General features: G+C 41.3%; 1 protein-coding gene across 1 annotated transcript; it reads right to left on the minus strand.

Moving 5' to 3' along the window:
• Window positions 1-3392: 3392 nt before the first annotated feature.
• On the minus strand, window positions 3393-23576 carry GEMIN8 (gem nuclear organelle associated protein 8). Its single transcript, XM_032285930.1, is given in 5 exon segments — window positions 3393-3954; window positions 14742-15198; window positions 15798-15845; window positions 19971-20036; window positions 20038-23576. Coding segments are annotated over 5 exon segments (1032 nt in total). The 5' UTR covers window positions 20242-23576; the 3' UTR covers window positions 3393-3697.
• Between the last annotated feature and the right edge of the window lie 255 nt (window positions 23577-23831).

Here is a 23831-nt window from a genome sequence, read left to right on the forward strand (position 1 = left end):
TTCACCATGTTGACCAGGGTAGTCTTGAGCTCCTGACCTCAAGAAATTCACCTGCCTTGGACTCCCAAAGTGCTGGCATTACAGGCATGAACCACTGCACCTGGCCAGTATTTTTATTCTTTTTTGACATTTGCCTATCTGAAGGGTATGGAATATCACTCTTATTGTAATCACTCTTATTGTAATTTGTGGTTCTCTGGTTATCACTGAGGTTGAACGTCTTTTCTGCAATGAGGCGACTCTTGGTGGGCTCTTGGACAGCTTCAGGATGGGGGCCAGCTGCCAGGGGAACCAACCACATGATTAGAGGGTTGGAATTTTCAGGCCCGCCCCCCCCCCCCCCCCCCCCCCGCCCCCCCCCGCCCCCTGCAACCTTCAGGGAGTAGAGATGGGCTGGTTGACTTGATCATCAATGGCCAATGATTTAATCAAGCATGACTATGTAACGAAGCCTTCATAAAAAACCCAAAAGAACTGGGTTTGGAGAGCCTCTGGATTGCTGAACATATGGAGGTTTCTGGAGGGCTGTGTGCTCAGAGGCATGCAAGCTCTGCACCCCTTTCCACATACCTTGCCCAACGCATCCCTTTGCTGTTCATCTGTATCTTTTGTACTATCCTTTATTAAACAGGTAAACACAAGTGAATGTTTCTGAGTTCTGTGAACCTTCCTAGGAAATTAATTGAACCCAAAGAGGAGGTCATGGGAACGCAATTTATAGCTATTCAGTCAGAAGTATAGGTGACAACCTACTACCTGTGATTGGCATCTGAAGTTGGGGGCAGTCTTGTGGGACTGGGCTTGTGGGATCTGATGCTACCTCCAGATAGTGTCAGAAATGAATTATAGGACACCCAGTTGGCGGCCCCTGGAGAAATTGCATGCTGTGTGGGGGAACAGCCCCCTGACATCTGGTATCAGAAGTGCTCTGTATTGTATTGAGTGTGAAAGTAGAGAGAAAGAAGTTTGTTTTATATATCAGACATTGGTGCCTCCAACGCAAGTTTCCCTTGGTGGCAAATGTGGCCTTGTTAAAAGGCCATGTGATCCTATCAGTGAAGACATCCACAGATTCTTCTGTGACAGCCAAAGAGCTAGAGACTTTGTTTTTTTTTTTTTTTTTTTTTTTTTTTTTGAGAGAGGGTCTCACTCTGTCATCCAGGCTGGAGTGCAGTGGCATAGTCTCAGCTCACTGCAACCTCTACCTCCAAGGTTCAAGCAATTCTCCTGCCTCAGTCTCCTAAGTAGCTAGGACTACAGGCATGTGCCACCACATCTGGGTAATTTTAGTATTTTTGGTAAAGATGGGGTTTGGCCAGGCTGGTCTCAAACTCCTGACCTCAGGCGATCTGCCTGCTTCAGCCTTTTAAAGTGCAGGGATTGCAGATGTGAGCCACCGTGCCCGGCCTGAGCTAGACACATTTAATTAGCTCTGCATGCCCAGATACTCTCACATACACAGGGACACAGGGAGAACAGCCATCATACTGTCACCAACAGACAGAAGCAAAAGTAGGATTTAGAAGAAAAAAGGGAGAAAAGAAATCCTGAGGGAAGAGACTGTGGTTTAACTGTAATGGAAGAAATTCAAATATGTGTTGGATAAATGAACAAACAAGTCACGTGTGCTTTGTATCACAAATTATGAGACATGTAGGAGGAAGGATGGGCTGGCATGAGGTGTCCAGAAACCAGCGCATCCATTCAGAGAGCTGACAGAGAAACATTTCTCCATATTTGGAAATTTTATACCCAAGACTCCCACTGGCACTTTTTAGCAATTTTTAAAGACAGGGAATAAACGTGTCAACATTTATTGAGTATTTACTGTGTAGCCAGCACTGTTTTACAGGCACTACTCAACGTGGTTCTCACAATGACCCCACGAGAGAGTTATTAACACTCATTTCAAGGATAAGGAAGGAACTAGAAGCACTGAGAGGTGAAGCCTTAGGTCACAAAACCAGTAGGGGTGACACCAGCACGGTGATTTTTTTTTTTTTAGGGGAAGGTCTAAGAGTCCTTTGTGAAGGGAAACATTTCACTTTCAAATGCCTAAGCTCCTGCTGCAATTCCAGACATTGGTTTATACTTGCATCTTAGTCACAGTTATTAGTTAGGCATATGAATTTAAAATGAAAGGGAGAAATACTAAAGATTTGAAATTTTAGTTATGTGTCACCTCAAGGGAAAGTTAATTATCATTTCTGTCTGCAACACCTACACACAAACTGCGACTCCAGTAATAAAATGAGAGCTTGGAAAAATAAGCACCTAGAGCTGATGAAAAGAATGCATTTGTCTCAGGGCAGAGGCTGAATATGAAGCCAACTGTTCTTAGAGAGAAACATGTCAATACTAAATCTTTTCACCAGTCTTTGATGGATGTGCTAATCTTCTCAGGTCAACATGGGCTCACCCTGGCAATGTACTGTAATAACTTATTTAAAAGGCAGCTGGCTTTTATAAATGACCTGCTCCATCAGCTTTTAGATTTCATTTTCAGAAATGTATTCCTTTATCAAATCAATATTTGCTGTATATAGTAAGAACTCAACTGTGCATTTTCTACAACAGAGGAGACTGCAGAAGTGACCAGGTTTGGGAATTACTGTTCTTTGCTCTTAATTCTGTATGACATATAAGCTCTGTAGAGATAATGAGATAACAAGAATAAAAATGTCAGGGAGGTGATTTTCATTCCATGAGAGCTGCAGTTGGCAAACTACTATCAGTAAACCAAACCTGGCCTGCAGCCTTTTTTTTTTTTTCTTTTTTTTTGAGATAGAGTCTTGCTCTGTTGCCAGGGTGGAGTGCAGTGGCGTGATCTTGGCTCACTGCAACCTCTGCCTCCTGGGTTCATGTGATTACCTGGCCTCAGCCTCCCAAGTAGCTGGAACTAGAGGCACATGCCACCATGCCCGGCCAATTTCTTGTATTTTAGTAGAGACAGGGTTTCACAATGTTGGCCAGGATGGTCTCGATCTCCTGACCTTGTGATCCTTGGCCTCCCAAAGTGCTGGGATTATAGGCGTGAGCCACCATGCCTGGCCACCTGTTTTTATAAATAAAGTTTTATTAGAACACAGCCACACCCATTTGTTTACTTACTGTCTACAGCTGCTTTCATGCTTCAAGGGCAGAGTTGAGTAGTCACAACAGTGACCATGTGGCCTGCAATGCCAAAGACATTCACTCTCTGGCCCTTTACAGAATATGCATCCCTTTCCACTAGAGGAAGTGGTATTTGTCTCACTACACACTTGGCTCATTTTTAGAGGGGGCTAACAGAGCTAGAGTCAGAGAGGACATCTGGTGTTTTAAAGGCATTTGTGTAGTTCAGACAGGTTAAAGACAAGAAAAGATTAAAAGGCAAAACATCAGGCAGTATCTCCAGGCAAGAACTTTAATGAATTGATCTGTTACCGACAACATAAAAAACCAGTATAATATATACAAAATTATTTTGTCAGGAGAAAATTTATCATGATTTATCATGTTGGCAACAGAAGACATCCTGCCGACCTCCAAATGGCCGGCATAGTTTATTCACCCCGTGACGGGCCCACTGGGAATGCAGTGAACATGCCTATACCTCAGCACAAAGTCCCCTTTCCCTGAGAAATGTACACAAGGAGAGATGAAGAGCGTGTACCCAAAAGGAAGAGGGAGAGGCTGGGGACTTTGTGTCCCGAGCTCAGAACTTCAGGGGGATGACCGGCCAGTACTTGGGCTGCTTTCGGTCACAGTGCTTGTCAAAGCTCAGCTGCACTGCAGCCTCCATGGCCTGGATCTTGGCAGCGCTGTCCCCATACAAACGCTTCATCTCGGCCTGGCGCCGCTCACCTGGCCTCTCAGTTGGGGCCTCTACTGACCGGGGGATGTTGCAGTACAGGTCGTGGTCAGCGTTCACATAGCTCTCCAGGCGCTCCGCATCCAGCTGCTGCTGCCTCCCTGGGAACAAACATGAAGGTGAACATGAACTTAAACACACGTGCATGCACTGTAGAAGGAGCCTGGTGAGTGCTGCTGCTGCTGCTGCTGGCCATGCCATCTGCAGCCCGCTAAGTTCCCTCAGCTTTCCCTTTCCAACTGCGAAAGCAGGCCCAGTTGTTCCAGCCGAGATGCTTACCAGATTCTGAGGCAAAACCTGCAGATTACTATCATCTACTTAGTTCCGAAGCTCACTGTTCACCTACCAAGGGGTTATTATACACTGAGAGAAATGGCAAAGAGTTGAGTGCCTGTAATTCCACCTATCCGGGAGGCTGAGGTGGGAGGATGGATTAAGCCTGGGAGGCAGCGATTGCAGCGAGCCAAAATCACACCACTGTATTCCAGCCTGGGCGACAAAGCCAGACCCTGTCTCAAAAAAAAAAAAAAAAAAAAAAAAAGAAACAGCAAAGAGCCACAAGGAAACTCGTCACTCCAAACTACCAAACCTCTGCAACGAGCCCTGAAAACAAATGAGAGAAATGAAACCACCTGGGGTTCTCTCTTTTCATCTGCATGGCCCAGCCACCACCTGCCCAGATCAGAATGGCTGATGGAGCTTGCTTGGTTTCAAGCACTGCTCCAGGCCAGCATGGAAATGAAAAGCTTCCTGGAAAGTCTAGTGTTGCAAGCAGTGCTTACTACCACGAATGAGGTGGTGTAGGGGAAAAAAACACTCCTTCGGAAGAGGTATTGATTTTAGGTAACCTTGAAAAGAAAAAGTGCTAGCAACCATAGTATGCAATGATGATCAATGATTGATGATCCTTCCACAGATTCAAAACGCAAATCATACCAAGCAAGGAAAGGTTAAATGAGTCAACACTTGCTGAAGATAAAGGGCAAAGGAAGGGCAATTCTACAAATGGAATTAAGTCCTTTGACTTCTAATCTTCCTGCTATATCAAAAAATCTGCCATAATGGGTTGGTTTTCTCACTATGGGATTTGATTTTTCACTTCACAGGTTGGCCTATGTTAAACTGCAAGTGGTATCATTACATACTTTTTTTTTTTTTTTTTGAGATGGAGTCTCACTGTGTTGCCCAGGCTGGAGTGCAGTGGTGCAATCTCGGCTCACAGCAACCTCCGTCTCCCGGGTTGAAACGATTCTTCTGCTTCAGCCTCCTGAGTAGTTAGGACTATAGGCGCACACCACCATATGCAGCTAATTTTTGTATTTTTAGTAGACATAGGGTTTCACCATATTGGACAGAATGGTCTCAAACTCCTGACCATATAATCTGCCGGCCTCGGCCTCCCAAAGTGCTAGGATTATAGGTGTGAGCCACCGTTCCCGGCCTGCATACTTTTAATCCTACTAATTTAAATGGATTCTTCTAAAGCTAGAAATATTTATTCAATTTACTCTAACCTCTGTCTTTTACTATGGCAAGTCCCAATATTATAATTTTTATTCTTATGTAAACCGCAACATAAAATATCAGTGAGACAATGCTGCATAAGGTAAAATTTAGCCAATTTCCATAGCTCCTGTAAGCGACTCTGTCAAGAGAGAAACACATATCTATGGCTACTATGGCTACCAAGAGAAACGACACGTGATAAGAAGTGAAGATGCTTGTAGGGAAATTAAACAAGGAAATAAATCATTCTTCCATTGTTGGTCCTCCCTGCACTAATACCTGGAACAGAATACCATACTGAGCTAATCAAGCGTGAATGGAAAGATATTTATAAGGCCATGCATAGCTGCTTGCATAAATCCTGCACTTTATAAGCATCACCATGGCATTGGAGGGAAGGAGTTTTATAAGCTTGGAAACATTATTAAAAATATATGTGGCCGTTGCTGTCTTGGAACATCCGCAGTTTATTTTTACCTAAGGACGTAATATATGAATAAGCCCAATGACTATCAAACACAATAAAAGCTGCGTAACTGTTACCCCACCCATGGAAAAAATATATGATTGACTCACTGGGCAATGCAGAACAAAACCAAAATATCGGCCTAATATGCAAATGAATGGAGGCCAGCAAGCATTTGTTTCTAATTTTTGGTCTTTCTGCCAAGTTTGAAACATCAGCATATAAGTTGTTCAGTTCTCACAGGTGTTTAAATTCTATGCCCCCTAAACTGAGTTGTGCTGGAGTAGCGTGGGAGTGGATGAACCAAACACCAGAGAAAGCACTCGACAACTGCCATGACAGCTTCTTATTTCCACAAGAACTCTGTGTGTTCCTGGCACTCAGGTCAGGGTGAAAGCCCCACTGGGGACTAGCTTCTCCCTGGGGGCATCTCTGTGTTTCTCCTGCCTCTGTCCGGGGATGACTGAACCTGACTTTGACGGAAAGCTTAGCTTCATGCTTTTAGAAGGAAGAGCGAAGGTGACCTAGGACACTGGGTTTTGATATGGGCAGTAAAGACTGGTGAGATATATTCAGTCTGTAAGTACATATGGGCCTTTCCCATTTGCCTCTTCCTACGAACCTTTAGCAGGCAGTGGGTGGGCTGACGGCACTGCCCAGGCTTTCCAATAAAGGTAGAATTTGGCTGAAGAATCTCTCATTCAACGGGTACTTTTCTGAAGCCTTGGCATTTCCACATTAGCACAACACAGTCCCTCTGCCATCCATGAGCAGCCTTGTACCCATTACCAATCCTCTGGCTCTTTTTTTTTTTTAATCTGGAGGAGATGATCCCACATGTGGGGTTGCTGAGTGCCTCGGAGCCTCTGCATCCAGAGGGCAGAGCTCACAGTGAGAGTTCCCAGACCACTGTCACATTACTCTAAATTTATTCCAAGACTATATAGTCAGCTTCACTGACAGATCTGGTGACACAACAGATGTCCAACTTCCTGCCTAAATCTGAGTGTTTGAGTATGAAGTTTGAACAAACACTGGGATCTTAGCTATCCTAAGTGTTCTCTTCTGGTAGGATGTTGTGAGTTTAGTCTTCGTACTTTTGCGTCTTTCTCTTTTCCTTAAAATTTAAAATGTTGATAACAATTATATATAGAGAGATGTGTTCTCTTATTGTTGACATCTGTGAATGAAACACAGTGTTAACACAAAGCAACCCCAGTTGAGTTAATGATGCTGGTGCAATTTTCCAAGTTTGTACTCAGTGTGTGCCCATGGGTTGCCATCACATGACTTTAGTTCTTAATAAAGTTCATGCGGTGTAAGAATAAGAGACTAAAAGACACAGCCCTCTGCTTTTGATTCTTGATTTGTTTTCATTCCCATTCAGGCTTCCTCACAAATTTTTTTTTTTTTTTTTTTTTTTTGAGAAAGGATCTCGCTCTGTCACCCAGGCTGGGGTGCAGTGGTGCAATCTTGGCTCACTGCAACCTTCGCCTCCTGGGCTTAAGCGATCATCCCACTTCGCCTTCCTGAGTAGCCGGGACTACAGGTACATGCCACCATACCCAGATAATTTTTGTATTTTGTTTTAGAGACAGGGTTTTGCCATATTGCCTAGGCTGGTCTTGAAATCCTGGACTCAGGCGATCCACCTGCCTCGGCCTCCCAAAGTGCTGGAATTACAGGCATGAGTCATTGTGCCTGGCTCCTCATGAAAATTTAAGACCCAACCCTTGTCCCCTCCTTGCTTCTCAAAAGATTTGGAGGTTTAATGGTTTCCTGCATAGTGAACAGTTGCCCTAAAACACTGAACTAAAGGGTAAGAGGCCTGTCACCTGTGACCTACCCTGTGGGGGGTCATTTATAGTGGAAGGGCACTGTCACCTTTACTCATGGCTGTACCCCCAGCCCTGGGAAGACACAATGTCTGACACAAAGCAGGTGCTCAGGAAATGACTGTCGAATGAATGCTCAAAGGCCATGCATGACTTTTTGTAAACAGCTCTTTTCCTTCCAGCTGCTGTTAAAGAACAATGATGACAACCAGGGGATTGAGAAACAGATGCTCAAATCTCACAAGATGCTGGGCAGAACTCCCTTCCCAGTGGGTTCCTCAGAGCCTCCCAGGCAGAGCAGCTTGAGGGGAAGGGTAGAGGGGAGGGGCACCAATGAATTGGGGTCAGACCCTGTTCTCTTACATTTGAGTTGTTTTGCCTCTACTTACTCACACAAGTTTTAAAAAAGTTCCAAGGCTAGACTAAAAGTTGAAAACCAGTCAGTTTAAAACCAAATACCTGCAGACAGGCTGTGCACTGATGGTCACAGCCAGCATGTGAAAGTACTTTAGCGCGTACTGACTTAGGGGACCAAGTAAACCTCAGAATGGAGTATTAGAGTTTAAAGGCATCCACTCATCTGTCGTCTATTTATTGCTTCCTTCCTTCCAATGAAAAAAAGGATTCTCAATCACTGGCAGTTTTTCTTGCTGTCAAAACAAGGTGAGGGCTCAGCCAGCCAGATGGAAAATCATCTGACCAAAGCAGGGCGGCACTGACATCACACTTCAGATACTACTGAACAGTTGCCTTGCCATGGAGGGTTTGGTCATTTTTGTTGGAAACATCTGTAGGACTCAATGTTAGCATGCACTTTTATAGGGCATTTCTGCAAGATAATTTGTTTTAATATGAATCAGAAATATCTTTTTTGATTCTATTCCAGCTTCAAAATAGGATTGTAGTGGGTTGAATAGTGTCACCCCAAATCCATGTCCACCTGGAACCACAGAATGTGACCTTATTTGGAAATAGGGCTAATTAAAGGATCAAGACAAGATCATACTGGATTAGGGTAGACCTTAACTTCAATGACAAAGTCCTTGTATAAGAGAAAAGGACACAGAGACACAGGGAAAGGCCACATGAAGATGGAGGCAGAGAATCTTACACAGCAGAAAAACATTCATCCCAGATTATCCCACACATAGAGCCCAAAGGCAGAACATGTTAGAGGACAAGGTACAGAGGCAGCGAGTGTCAAAGAATGTTCTTTTCCCTCATTTTCCTAGGACTAGTATGTCTTTCTGATTATATTTTCTGCTATGTTGCCAAAATTAATGATTGTAACACAACCGAGAGAAAGCACAAACTTGACGTATGCCATGAATGTCTCATTTCCGGCTTGACAACCACCCAGAACACAGGCACATGCCAGCAGAACTGGAGCCATTTCAGACTGGTCTTCTCTCTTCATCGCATATCCCTCACCCCATGACAAATGCAATCCTGAAGTTAACGGACAATTACCATTTTTACTTTTACAGCAGAAGTGCATTTTCATTCTCCTTCCCACTTTTCTACAGCCACTAACACATATCATCTCACAGATTGGTTCTGTGCACCTGTGAACATCTGCACCAGATGAAATACACACACATCAGGATTGTGGTCAATCAATCACTGTGATTTCATCCTTCAACCTCACTGACTAAAGCAAAACAGCTCACTAAATACTGGGCCATAAACTTCGCCGAGTTCTCTAGGTTTGACTGACTGAAGGCTCACTATGAAAACTAGTCTCAGCTTTCCCACTCAGATGGACACAGTGTAATGGAGCAGATGTCTCCCCTCAAATGTATGAAAACCACATCTGGGCCCTTTGGTAAGAACTGCACTTTCAGTGTCTAAGCCAGGAGTGCACTTAGCCCTTTTTTCTCTCATTCCAAATTGGCCCTATCCCTCAAAGCCTAGTGTATACCCCACTTCTTGATAGCTGCCCGGGGTGCTCCTCCTTTGACTGCCTGGGTCACTGGCTCTACCCCTCATGTGCATATGTGACCATGACCCACACCATAGACACTCCTCTTCTGTGTGTCACTTTACATTTGATTTTGTCTCCTCTTCCCAATGAGGTTTAAGGTTTTAGAATATGTCCCTGTTTTGACCCAACACCCCCAAAACATAGGTGATAAATATCTGATTGGCTCAAACCTGAGAAAACAGTGGTGGTGTTTGTTTTGGAGGGCCTTACTCTCTTTTGAGGATGACTTCCACTTATTTTCCCTCTAAGTATTAGCAATATAACCTTGCAGTCTGAACTGGTAGTCACGGCTACAAAACAGTATTTTTCTTAACCTAATAATAAACATTTTTTCCCAAGAAATAATTGAAAACACAGCTGACCTTTAAAACTTCATAACTGTATACTTTCTCATAAGTTATGTTCCACTGAAGCTTTAAGTAACGGAAATACCTTGTTAGGAAATGATGACAAACATAATCAAAAGCATGCATGTTCCCACTGTACAAAAGGAGTTCTTATCCTAGGCAAGCTTTTGGTGCTTTTTATCCTTGAAATATGTTAAAGTAGAGACTATCTGGAATCTGAGTAGCAATCACAAACAAGAACATACTGTCCAATCTGAAGGCCTTTATCCTAAGAAAATATTAAACAAGACTCAGACGATGATGAATTGCATAAGTTGTATGTTCCTGTGGAAGTGAATGATACTGAAAAGTTAAATCTTTCAAATTTACTGACATTTCCCCATGCTAGTAATATTTTCTAAAATCCTGTGTTCTTCAAAGCATTCACGTTCAAAGCTGAAAATGTCTTTATTGAACAAGTAGCTTCTAGTGGTTCGGAGAGCAAAACGAAACAAAAACCAATTATTCATACTACCCAGGTCCCTTATCTCTTTATTAAAGCCTTTTCCAACTGTGTATGTAACTAACCCTCCCTGAAAATTTCCAGTGAAGGTAATGAATTGGAAAACGCTATGGGCACTCAGATTACTTACATATGAATTCCACCATTCATTACCACTTGAAGGAATACTTGTTCATCCTGTACCCACCAAAAGTGCTGCTGAAAAAAGTAATGCTACTGATCTGTTGCCCATTATTTTCTTACTGGTGCAAGATTGGGCCCTGGCAGCTTCTTCTAATAAAGACCAAGTCTTTAGATTCCAGCCTGACACCACAATCTGTTGTCACCCTAACCAGACAATTCTCACATCTCCCTGGGACCAGCTAAAGCATTCAGGGAAGGCACAGGACACGGAAGCATGACAGAGATGCTAGGAAAAGTAGTTTTGAATCATGCTATAACTACACATTTTAAACGTACAAAGAATCAAAAGCTTGTTCAGTGCCATTATTAGTTAATATTGAAATGGGTTCATTTTCCCAGTCCATGTACTTTATTGTACTAAATTTTATCAAGCAAGAATATCCTTGAAACAGACCTAAAAACTGTGTTAATGACTAAATTTGATAGACAACAAAATGTTCATTTTTTCATGTCTTTAATATTCTAAGTCAGCTGAAAAGTCTGAAGGGTGCCACCTAGAGCTGAAATATGACCTTTCTGAAGTCACAGAACACCTTACTAAAAATATGTAGAATCTTGGCTGGGTACAGTAGCTCATGCCTGTAATCTCAGCACTTTGGGAGGCCAAGACAGGTGGATAACCTGAGGTCAGGAGTTCAAGACCACCCTGACCAAAATGGTAAAACCCCATCTCTACTAATCATAAAAAAAATTAGCCAGGTGTGGTGGCGGGCACCTGTAATCCCAGCTACTGAGGAAGCTGAGGCAGGAGAATCGCTTGAACCTGGGAGGTGGAGGTTGCAGTGAGCTGAGATGGTGCCAGTGCACTCTAGCCTGGGCGACAGAACAAGACTCTGTCTCCAAGAAAAAAATACACACGCACACATATACACATACACACACACACACACACACACACACACACACACACACACACACAATCTCTCAATCAAGCACTAATCAAGGCAAATGATGTCAGAGCAAAACCAATTTATGGTTAATAATCCATGTTAAAGGATGGATTACTAGCAGCTAAGTGTAAAAACTAACATTTACTGGGCACTGACTTGGTACCAAGCACCATTCTATAACCTTTCTTGTATTATCTCATGGATTCTTCATAATTACTACACATTAATTAGGATCCCATTTCACAGGCAAGGCGACTGAGGCACAGAATGGTGAAGGCAGGGGGCCTACAGGAGAATGAGGACCTCTAGCCAGCGAGGGTAGAATGAGGCTGGACCCCTGTGATTCAAGCAGTTTTGCCACAGCTGCCTCCGTACACTGTTGCCAGAAATAATATGAACACTGGAAAATGAGGTTCAGGATGGAGGTTGCAAGAGTTTTCATAAAATTCCCTTTTCTGATGGTTTTCTATCTAGATAATGGTAAAACAAACATGTAACATAGTTTCTTCAGACAGATAACAAGAATTGTGAGATTACTTTATGTTCCAGTTACAGATTGCATTTGGGAACAAAGAAAATTCTCCTAGGGTGATTGTACACCTTTCCTAGGGCTGCCATAACAAAGTACCATACACTTGGTGGTTTAAAACAACAGAAATGTATTGTCTCATGGCTCTGGAGGTCAGAAGTCTGTAATCGAGGTGTCGGCAGGGCCATAAACCCTCTAAAGGTGCTAAGGAAGGATCTGTTCCAGGCCTCAGCTTCTGGACATCCCTTGGCTTGTGGCAACATAGTGCTAATCTTCACATGATATTTTCCCTACAAGTGTGTCTGTCTCTGTGGCCAGATTTTGTCCTTTTTATAAGGACCTGAGTCATATAGGAGTAGGACCCCCCTGCCCAATGATCTCACATAACTTCAATTAACTCTGGAAAGACCCTGTCTTCAAGTAAGATCACATTCTGAGGAACTGGGGGTTAGGACTCCACTATATCTTTCTAGGGGAGATACAATTCAACCCAGATGATATAAGTGCAATTTGGAGCCTTAAAGTAAACTAGATGGATTTGGAAATAATATAAAATACAAGAGATGAAGCTTATCAAGTTTATAATGCATCCAAGGCCTAGCTCATTCTGTAAAATGTCCCACAGAATTACTGCAAGTGTAGCACTCTATGGACAGGATTTGCCAACCTCTGATTTAAGGCTTCTAATTCATACTGAAACACTTATTTATTCATTCAAAATAATATTAAGTGTCAAGTATGACGTAGCAGGTAATTTTCATGACTTTGTTTACCTACCTAGAGTTCTACCTAGCAATGGTAAGAGGGAGGAACAGGGATGGTTGTTAACCATATGTGTAACTGAACTGTTCACATTTTTTTTTCCTTTGATGCAAGGACACATTTCATTGTTTTATCTTTATTTTATTCATATCCACTTTTTGTAGGATAACTCAAGTTTATTTTAAATCAGCAGATAATTCAAAGCGGCCTTTTAGATGACTGGGATTTGCGTCCATCCTTAATTACAATTTCTATCATAAAAGTATCAACTTCTAGCGGGCAAAACATGTTACTCTACTTTCTGGTAAGGACAAGAATAATAAACCTTTATCTCTATCCCATTTTCTTTGTCAAAAGCTGTAACAAACAGCATTCCAACCAAATGTGGACATGTTCCAATGCCTGCTCTCCCTCATTTGTTGTACACTTTAGATTAGACTAACAGTTGTTTCATATCTATATTTTTAAAAAGGGTAAAATGTATTTCTGGAGATCAAGGAAAAGTATTCTATGTGTAATAGAAAGTACTGTCTTAAAAATATTTGTTTGGATATACTTTTTTCTTTTTCTCTTTCTTTTTTTTCTTTGAGACAGGGTCTCACTCTGTTGCCTAGGCTGGAGTGCAGTTTTGTGATCATGGCTCACTGCAGCCTCAAACTCCTGGGCTCATGCTATCCTCCTGAGTTGCTGGGACTACAGGCATGTGCCACCACACCTGGCTGGATATACTTTCTAATATGCATTAAAGAAGTACACAGTTTAATCAAAGGAAAGGAAGCCAAAAAAACCTGAACAAGTAGTTTAGTGAAGAATCCACAGGCAAAGATATTAAAGGATGTGGTATTTTATAAAAGCCCAGTGCTCAGTTCTTGGCATCCAGTGGGGATCAATAAAAGCTAATTCATCATTGGGAAAATGCTGACAATTTAAGATAGGAATGAAACTCCCATTCCCAGGTTTCTATGCTTCTGTGTTACCGGAAAATTGCAGGTAAAATGTCACAAAATTAGACCTCACTTAAAACAAAATTGAGAATGAGTACTGGTTATAATAGTGAGAGAAACATTTATATCTCAGATAGAGGTACTTAAAATAGAAATGGTCTGGTGAATTTTAATAGAAGAGCACAAAAGTAGTTCTTTCTAGTAAGGTGGTAAGAAATTTAAAAAAGAAAAGTCCTGTTTTTGACTGAAGATATAAGACCTTTATAATTCTCTAACTCCATGGACAGAGCCTCAATGCAGAACCAACGGGAAAGTTGTAAGTACTAGGCATTTCGTTATTCTGTTTAGGTTCAAGCTATTTAAGATTCGGGACCTCTAGTACCAAGGACGTCTCCAAGACGTGTCCCAGAGAAAATGGCAAAAGAATTTTAGGAAACTAGCAGTCTCAGGGATAAATCCTGGTGTAGAGAAAGCAGCAGAGGAAGTAGAGTCAGGCAGATTTGGTTTGGATCCTAACAGCAAATTACTAGTTGTGTACCATGGAACAAGTCAGTTAACCTTTTTAAGGTTCACTTTCCTCACATATAAAATGAGTTCAATACTCTGAGGGACTGTTGTGTAGATTAGGGTGTGCATACACACAAGCATGCACACGTACATGCTCCACTTGGTAGAGTGTCTAATGGTCAATCAATAGTAGAACTACTATTAGGATAAGCTTTGTTCTGGAACACAAAAAAAGTCTTATACTGAAACAACTCAAGAAACTAACATAAGTGAGATACAGCATCCCCATAGCTTTTCCAGGCTTAGGACTGGATTTGGAATATCACCTGTAGTCAATGAAGAATTATAAAATAACTTTATATATGAGGGAAGAAAAAAATGTAATAGGCAGGGCAAGAAAAGGAAGCATGAAGAAACAGAGGCCTGAACTTACGTCGTTCTTCTCTGTGCCTCTCGGTCTCTGCAAAGTACTGGCGGAGCTCTTCGGTGATTACCATATTGCTCAGGTCACATTCTATCTCTGCATCTGACTCGGTCTCCATCTCTTCCTCTTTGGACAAAGCTTGGTCTTCTCTTGTGGATGCCTGGATCCTACTGCTGTCATGTGGATTCTGCCCAGACCCTCTGAAATGTGAAGAACTGCAGGGGGAGTCCTGCCAGGCCACATGATCATCATAGAAAGACTGTGGATATGCAGCTTGGATACTGTAAGAGCTTTGGGGAAGAAGTACAGGAGGGAAGTACCATGGAACACTGAAATAGGATTCCACGGCCTTCCTGTAGGCATTCTGGTGGCTGTGCATCCAAGCCATTGCTTGATGATAATGTTGCCAGTATCTTGCATATACCGGATGAGAATACCAAGGCCTGGTAGCTTTCAACGTTGATGCCTACAAAATGAAAGGAGGTGGAGGGTGGACACCAAAGTGTTTATCCTATGCTACCCAACAGGTATTTACTTAGTATTTGCTGAATACCTACTCTACATGAGGAGGCTACTAAGCCCAAAATTGTGTGAGACAGGTCCAGGCCCACAATGGACACCAAGTGTTTGCACACTTGCTAATTCCATGTACATGAGGAATGCAAAAGCCAATTAGTTTAACGATATGGAGCATTATAATGTGGGGATGGAGACTAGTGATTGTTTCTAGATGAGATGCAGGGAGAGAGAAGACTGGATGTTTATCATCTTGGCCCTCTCTACCCACTGTAATTAAATGACCAGTGCTGAGTGGGCAATGGCCTGCTAAGACACAGTAGATTGACAAGCATGATAGACTTTAGTTCTTCCCTTTCTGCCCCTCAAACTAACTTGCTGGCCTGGGCCACCCCTAAATACCTGAGACAAGAGACATCTAGGAATGCATCCAATAGTGCTTTTACTTTTGTATTTCTTACGTCTTCTCCATCGTGGAATGAGAATACCAAAACTTTAAAGACTAAAGTTTATCTCTTTTACTTATGAGCTAAAAAAGAAAAGTCTTACCTTCATCGCTGCCATCTCTGATTGTGAAAATCCAAATGGGTGCCGAAACTAGGAAAGAAGAATCACAGTGCAAATCTCTAATCAGTACAGCTGTGTGATATTTGTGGCTATTTTGTGGTTTGTAAGACAGCTCTTGAGGAGCTGGCTCTTCCCAGTACCATGCCTGATTTCCTACAACCTATCTATAAGACCTTGGTTCCTGGGCTATGACTTTGTGGTCTGAAAAGGAGGGATCTCCTTAAGTATGATTAAGTGGGTCAAAAGATCCTGCAAGGTTCAATGACTTATTTCCCTACAGGAAGTAAAGTCTATGAAAATGACCATATAAATATTTAGTTGTTAGTGTGTATATATGTGTGTGTGTGTGTGTGTGTGTGTGTGTGTATATATACATATATACACATATAATATACAACACATGAACTAAAAATTTACAGTTATTACTTTATTTACTAATCTTTAACTCATGCTAATGCTCACCTAAATTAACCCTGGGTCTTCCTGAAGCTTGAGTGGAACACATCTTTCCAAATAACCAGAAACCTCTGTTGGGTCCTGCCTTAGGTCTGGGATGTGGAGAATAAGACATCTCTCCATACTCAGTTGTGCCCTGGGCTTTCAGTTCCCCCAAAAGGGCCTTGTTTTCATTTTGATTGCAATATGCATTTCTCAGCCAGCATGTGACATCACATTCTACTTGCCTAACTACCCTGTGTATTCACAAACTCCATGGAATCTCTACAGAGGCACCATATAGATTGCCTTTGGCAAATGTTATTGCTCTGCTGAAATTTAGTTCTTTTCTCACTACCCACCTGTTGTGATTTGCTGATTCAATGCATGAAATACCCAAAAGTGAAGTCTAATCTGCAGCTGTACCTTTTTCAATGTATTTAAAATAGACTTTTACTTTTTTTTTTCTATTCAGGGGTTCAGAGCTACACTGGAATGCACTTTTAAAAAGTTAAACAAAAATATCCAAAAACGCATGAGAATTTAAGCTTCTGTGAGACAAAACCACTAACACAATGCAATGCTGAGCAAACTAGTACTTAGGCTTTGAAACTTTGGAAATCAGATACTGAAGGAGTCCTATTTTTCCTTCTCACTTAACTATAGGGTAGAATTAAAAAATTCTCCAACCCCTAAGAAACAAACTTTACTTGTTTTATAATCTCTATCAGATGTTTTGCTATGGTTATATTAAGAACTGAGATGCTAAATCAACCTTTTCTATATTTTAAGATTTGGCTAAAAGAGAATCATTCACATTCTTTTAAAAGATAATAAACTTTCAAATAGGGTACTTCTAAGAGGGCTGATATGACCTTCTGTAAATTTATCTTAAACATAGCCCATAGTTCTTGCTCCTTGTCTTCAATACTATGCGTACATGCAACAAATATAAATTGAAAAAGTTAACAAATACAGTGTAAATTCAGTTCATGTTACTTTTAATCTACAATTTTAATGTTTTAAAGGTTTAAAACATGAGCAAGTAACTGAAAACCTAGCTCACTGCTATGTGCTTCACAGGCCACTGAAGAAATATAAAAGTTAATACTTAGGTGGCTTACCACTCAGAGAAGTAAAACATAAATGAAATTATGTAGAAATCAGTATGTACTTGAGAGCAAAACTGTAAGGTACAGCCTTTAAGTGGCTAATTCACCAGAACCAGGTTTTATATTTCTATGACTAAAATCTGAATAGTATTCTGAGAGCCTGCAGAACATAATGTCATTAAAGTGAACTGCATGTATATCTTAATCAAATTTGTTTTACAGATTAACAAGCAGCAAAGAAATTAAATTAGAAAAGTCTATGAGACATGTGCACGTGTTCTGGAAGTTAAGTGTTTTGAATCCTGACTTCTTTCTATGCACTATAAGGCATTTAGAACCAGGTCAATGTAAATATCAATTATTCCAAATTGGTAAGTCTGATAGCCTCAAATATGGAATAAACACCATTGATATTGAACACTACTGTACACAAAATCTTGTTTTTGGTTATAATTGGGAAAATTAAGTGTGGCAATAAAGGTCGTAGCACCAATATTCTGAAAATCCACCAGATGGCTAAGAGAGGCTCTGTTTTGCAAAGCTGGACATTTAGGCCTGTGGGATAAAATAGAGTACCATTTAAGGAGTTCAAGGGTAATTGATGATGTTCTCCAGGCTGCTCAAACGTCAATGGCTGTGATTAAGAGGGAGGGGCCAGGCGCAGTGGCTCACAAGTATAATCCCAGCACTTTGGGAGGCCGAGGTGGGTGGATCACCCAAGGTTGGGAGTTCAAGACCAGCCTGGCCAACATGGTGAAACCCCATCTCTAGTAAAAATACAAAAATTAGCTGGGTATGATGGTGCACATCTGTAATCCCAGCTACTCAGGAGGCTAAGGCACAAGAATTGCTTAAACCCGGGAAGTAGAGGTTGCAGTGAGCTGAGATCGTGCCACTACACCCCAGCCTGAGTGACAGAGCGAGACTCAGGCTCAAAAAAAAGAAGAAGAAGAGGGAGGGAACACTAATTTGAGGCGAGGTGACTTTGACCCAACAAATCATCTGGTAGAAGGGCTGCCATGTTAGAAGGCCTCAGAGATAACCCAGGTATGTCCTGAGCGTCTAGGCAAGAAAGAAGCTAGGAGAATGAGCTGAGATGACTGAAGAAAGCCAGTTTCAGCTTCCAAACCAGAGGCAGTTCAGAATAAGCCCAGAGTGCCCACTATCTACATTAATTAAATATATTAAATCATCAGCTAAGATGCTAGACTCTCAAGACCCAGGCCATTATGAAAGGATGAATTTATGTTACTGATGGAGTGCAAGCAACTCTGTAGGCAATTTTGCTTTGTTTTGATCATGCTTTCCTCACAGTTTTCACCACTGGGATATTTATAATCAAACTTGCTGCCATCTTCGAGCAAGTTTAAAGTCCTGGGGCTGTATGTAGGCTGCGCTCATCTCACCCTTGGCTTTATTATTTTCTCTCCCTAAATTCCAAAACCTACTTGTAATATCCTTTTTCATTTTAAGTATTTTTAAGAGTCCTAAAATCCTATATTCAAATTAACCAATTTGAATATTTGACTTGAAGAATTACACATTAGTCTCTCAAAAGTCAAATAAGGCATAGAAAAACATGCCTAAAGCAGTAGCAACTTGCATAGAGCTTTATAATTGCTTTTACCTAGGTCTTTCTAGTATTATTATGTCATGCCAGCAATTTTTTTCAGTAAAGGATGAGATAAATATTTTAGGCTTATGGGCCACATACAGTCTTTGTCACATAGTCTTCATATTCTTTGATTAAAAAAAAAACACCAAACAACCCTTTAAAAATGTAAAAACAATTCTTAGCTCCCTGGAAGTACAAAAAACAGGCTGTGGGCTTTTTTTTTTTTTTTTACTCACCCCCGTTTTATGTTAACACAGTTTGAAGTCGTATATGCTCTCTCTGAATATGCAGAACATCCTAATTCTTCCTTACTTTCCACTTGGGAATCAGTAGAGGAACTTCACACAAGTTTCATAATGATTAGGCTTGTAGAAAGACTAGCGGAGGCAAGAAAACTGACTATGAATGATTCTCACATGTTTCATAAATGATTAGGCTTGGAGGAAGACTAGTGAAGACAAGAAAACTGACTATGACCAATAGCAATCTTGTTGACTGGTTCCTAATATATGGGACAAAAAAATACTTTCCATGACTAAATAAGGAAATTGGACCATTTCTTAAAGATCCATATAAACATTTAAAGATTTAACTAAAAACAATAATAAAAATTCTGCAAAACAGTATCAAGCAGCAGGGCTTAGAAAGCAAACAGGACAGAGTTCTGAATCTCTATTCCCTGGAAGGAATATATATTCTTTCCTGCTAAGCAATCAATTAGTTAATATCAGTTAGCTCCCAAGGGGAGAAGAGGTCCTCTTCTAAAGATGGGTCCCATTAACTTTAAGCTGGTTATTTTCTCCATACATGGAGAACTTAAGGAGCTAATAAGAATGCCTAGGTTTCTGAAAAGCCAAAATTTAAATAATTATAGACATTATAGCAAGACCTTCAGAGACTACTACCTCTCCAAGAAAAGAGAGCTGATGGTTGCTGCAGATGTAGATACCCTTTGGTCTTTAATGGTCTTTAATTTGATCTTCCATTCCTCACTTCCCTGGGAATGTCTCCTACTCTTTCATGGCACAAGCCTTCACGGACTGAACAGTAACTTTTCTCCTAATGGGCTGGTGGGGCTGAAAGAAAAGAGATTGGCAATGTCAGGGAAGGCCGGGATCCGCAGCTCTACAAACCCAGCAGCCCTCTCCAGTGAGCACAATGGCATAATGGCCACCACCCAGCTGAGCCCAGGCGAGTACAGAGACCATTCATTGTCTGTCCTCAACTGCCAAAGGAGGAAGGAAAAAAACAGGGTTGAGGTCATTCACTAAACACTAACAAGGCCTACAGGCAAGAAAGAAACTGAATCTTGAATGATATATTTTTCCATACAGACTCTCTAAAAAAATGGATTTACACTTCAGTACATCTGTTTACCCTGAAAGATATATTTTTAATGCATAAATATACATAAAGAACAATAGATTAGGAACTTTGTAGTTTTCAATGGATAAAATGTGACTATTTCCATCAAGTTCCAAAAAATTCCACAAATCAGTGGCTTTGCTGACAGGGAGTACCATCAAATATATTCTTCTAAATGCCTATTTATGTTCTTATAAATACAGAATATAGGACACATCGTAGCAACCAAAAAAGTAAAATAAAAACACAATTCCCCTAAAAACTAGAATGGATACTTGAACTAGATTTTCCTATCTTCTGTTTCTATTAGAATTCTAGAAATACATGAAAATTCGCTTGCTTTGATCTTTGCACCGAAACACATTAAAAATCAATTAAATAAGTTACTCTGGCTAAAGCCCTGAAAGTCAAACCTTTCCTACAAAGCTCCAGTGATTTGGTTCCCTGAGCCAACCAAGTAATATGGAGGATCTAGTTAGGCCTTCAGTACACTGTTTCAAGGAGATCTGCTGGACACTGAAGCAAAATAAGCGAAGGTATGGTGAGAAATCTGAGTGAGATACATTGAGTCATATGTGGTTCTAAGGAATCTCTCTGTATATGCAATAACAACCCTTCCACAGAAGATGTCTTCCAATAATACAACAGTAAGAACTTCCTCACTAAGACAAAGAATATAATAGGGTTTTGTTGAGGACTGGGTTTCTTGCCCCACCTACTTGGGCAGCCCTGCCCCTATCCCTGGCTGGTTACTGAGGCTGGCAAGCTCATCTGGCTTGATGCCCTCATGGGCTCCCTCCTGTGTCTTTGCATGGTCCCTGCTTAGTGATTTGGACATCAAAGATGGCTCAAGTTCAAATGGCCTTCTTCCACCTGCAGGCATCCAAGCTCCATCTTGGACAGGACACAGGCCTATTCAAGTGTACATGCCACTGTGTTCAGAAAGCTTGCACCTCCCTGTCTATAATAGCTACAGTTAAAACTGATGGGCAAGGGAGCCAAAAAACTGAGTTTTATTTTCTTTTTATTCCTTCAATCCCCAACCCCAATTTAGCCTCTTCTGGATGTTGTAATAAGTACTGTCACAAAGAGGGCATAGCATGAGGAAGGAGTAAGACTGAAAGGATGTAGTTAACAATTCTTTTTTTTTTTTTTCATACAAATGACATTGCACCCACAGAAGAGCATTGTTTAATTTGTCACAAGTGTGATGAATTTGTGAATGGATTTATTTGCAAGTTCTCTGAACCCCCATGTGACTAATATCAGAATCAAAAGTGAAGTATGAGGCCAGGAACAAAGTTACCCTCTGACTCAGGAACACAAAAGGCAATGGGATGACTGAGAATGACATAATGATAAGACAGTTCAAAAGAAGAAACAGATAAGTTTGTTTCACAGCAAGCATGTCCTTCATAAGCAAAACCTAGTGTAACCATAAGGGAATAAAAGTTGAATAGGCAGGTACTACAAATTAAGAGCATATCAGAGAAAACCATGGCTGTTTAAAGTAGTTAAGATCTCTAGTACATTTCAGGTGTCTTATTTCAAGTTTACATTTTTCGATAAACATATTCATGGTAATTCCATGTTAGTCTCTCTTTTCTGAATTTATACACACTCACTATGCCTAATTCGGTTGGGCACTTACTCAACGACCTGTAGCCATGGATTCTCTACAATCTACTCCTTTTAAGTTTCCTATTTTCCTTCCAGCATAAAAATAATAGCTAATATTTCATGCTGTTAGATGCTGCTGAAATTGTTGTTGAGCTTGTCTCTTGTTTCCTAATAATATTCTCTCCTCCTACATCTACTCCCCAAATGAGGACCTAGTAACTCAAACAACTGACTATAAAGCACCAAATCTTTTCAGGAAGCAAGTATTTAAATATATTATATTTTTAAGGATCTTTTCAATTCATCTGATCTTTGATCAATGACATTCTTTTTCACTTGTCCACCTGTTCCATGGCTAAATTTCATCTTGTAGAGAAGAAGTTCAAAAAAAGTTCTGTACCTAGTTTGCAAACTCTCCAACCTACACTATAGCCTTAATTGTTCAAAACTTTCCCCCATCATTCTCATCATACCCTATTCTTTAAAAAAAACCAAAATGATTCATCGCCATCTGTAAAACAGTTTCACAATGAACATTTCTCTCTGGAACTTTAGTTTGTATACTTCCCCAGCACAACAATGAACACACAGAGGGGATTTATACACCTGTGAACCTGCTTTCAGTTATGCTTATTCAAAGTTACTAACCAACAGTCTTTAAAAATATATGGTTTCTGTTCACACTGAAATCCCAAAGAGACTGTTATTCTGATAAATTACGCTAGCAAAAATAGTATTTTTAAAGGGTAGCTCTCATCCCACAATTCATGGGACCTGTGAGCATAAATAATCCCAGAAGTGTTGTGTTATTAATCTTTAGTCTAGATTTTTCAAGTAATGTTGTTCTGATCTGAGATGAAGAACAGCTGAATACATAGCCTAGCCTGTGAAATGGGTTTAAAAACATCATTCCTGAAAAAAATAAAATTGTTCAGAACCAACTGATGTGTACCAAGGGAACATCAAGATTTCAGAGCTAAAATGCACTTAGTTGGCCACTGGTTCAACTACAGCTCATTACTGGTAAGTGGGCTGAGACACAAAGCCCATAAACCATAGGGGCCAGATGTCTCAAGATAACTCCCACCAAAAACTCTAACCTCCTGCAGAGGTTAAAGTACAGGAGAAAAGAAAGAAACCTCCAAGTTTTGAGTAGACAGGCCAATATCCTAGACATCGTCCAAGTATGTGGCTGTCCTGGGCGATCTTCTATTCAGATAATGGGCTGGATGGGCAAAATCCGAATTCACCTACAGATCTTAACACAGTGGTTCTCGGCACACCAGAATCACCTGGGAAACTTTAAAAACTACCGATGCTAGGACCCTACTATTAGATACTCGGATTTAATTGGTCTGGGATGAGGGCCCGGGCATCAGTGATTCGGAAGCATGGCAGAGGTGAGAGCCTCTGGTACTGGTCCCATCTCACAATTAACCTGCAATGATTTAGGAATCTCAAGGGCCTCTGGCCCCACCTATAGTCACGGGATTAAGATAATTATGATAGCAACGTGACGTCCAAGACCTCGGCTCTCTGCACAACAGAAGAAGCCAGGCTCTGGGGCCTCTAGACTCCTCCCTCACTCCCCAAAGGAAACCCAGCCATCCCCGAAGTCACCTCGTGGGCTCGCAGCTTGCAGATCTTGGGTGGTGGCCGAGCAGGGGCCAAATTTTTCTTGGAGACAGAGGGGGAGTGGGGGACCGGAGGAGGGCGGCTGTTGCCGGGGTGACTGGAAGTGCGCTTCCGGTGCGGAACACGTGACGCGGCGCGCCGGAAGTCTTCACTGCGTCGCGGACGTCACGTTCGCACCGAGGGCGGTGCCGTGTTGGAGGCCGGAAGCTGCCTGCTAATCGGCTATACAGAGTG

This window comes from Sapajus apella, unplaced genomic scaffold (assembly GCF_009761245.1).
Source record: "Sapajus apella isolate SASKATOON/1434 unplaced genomic scaffold, GSC_monkey_1.0 scaffold17, whole genome shotgun sequence".
Classification (NCBI taxonomy): Eukaryota; Metazoa; Chordata; class Mammalia; order Primates; family Cebidae; genus Sapajus; species Sapajus apella.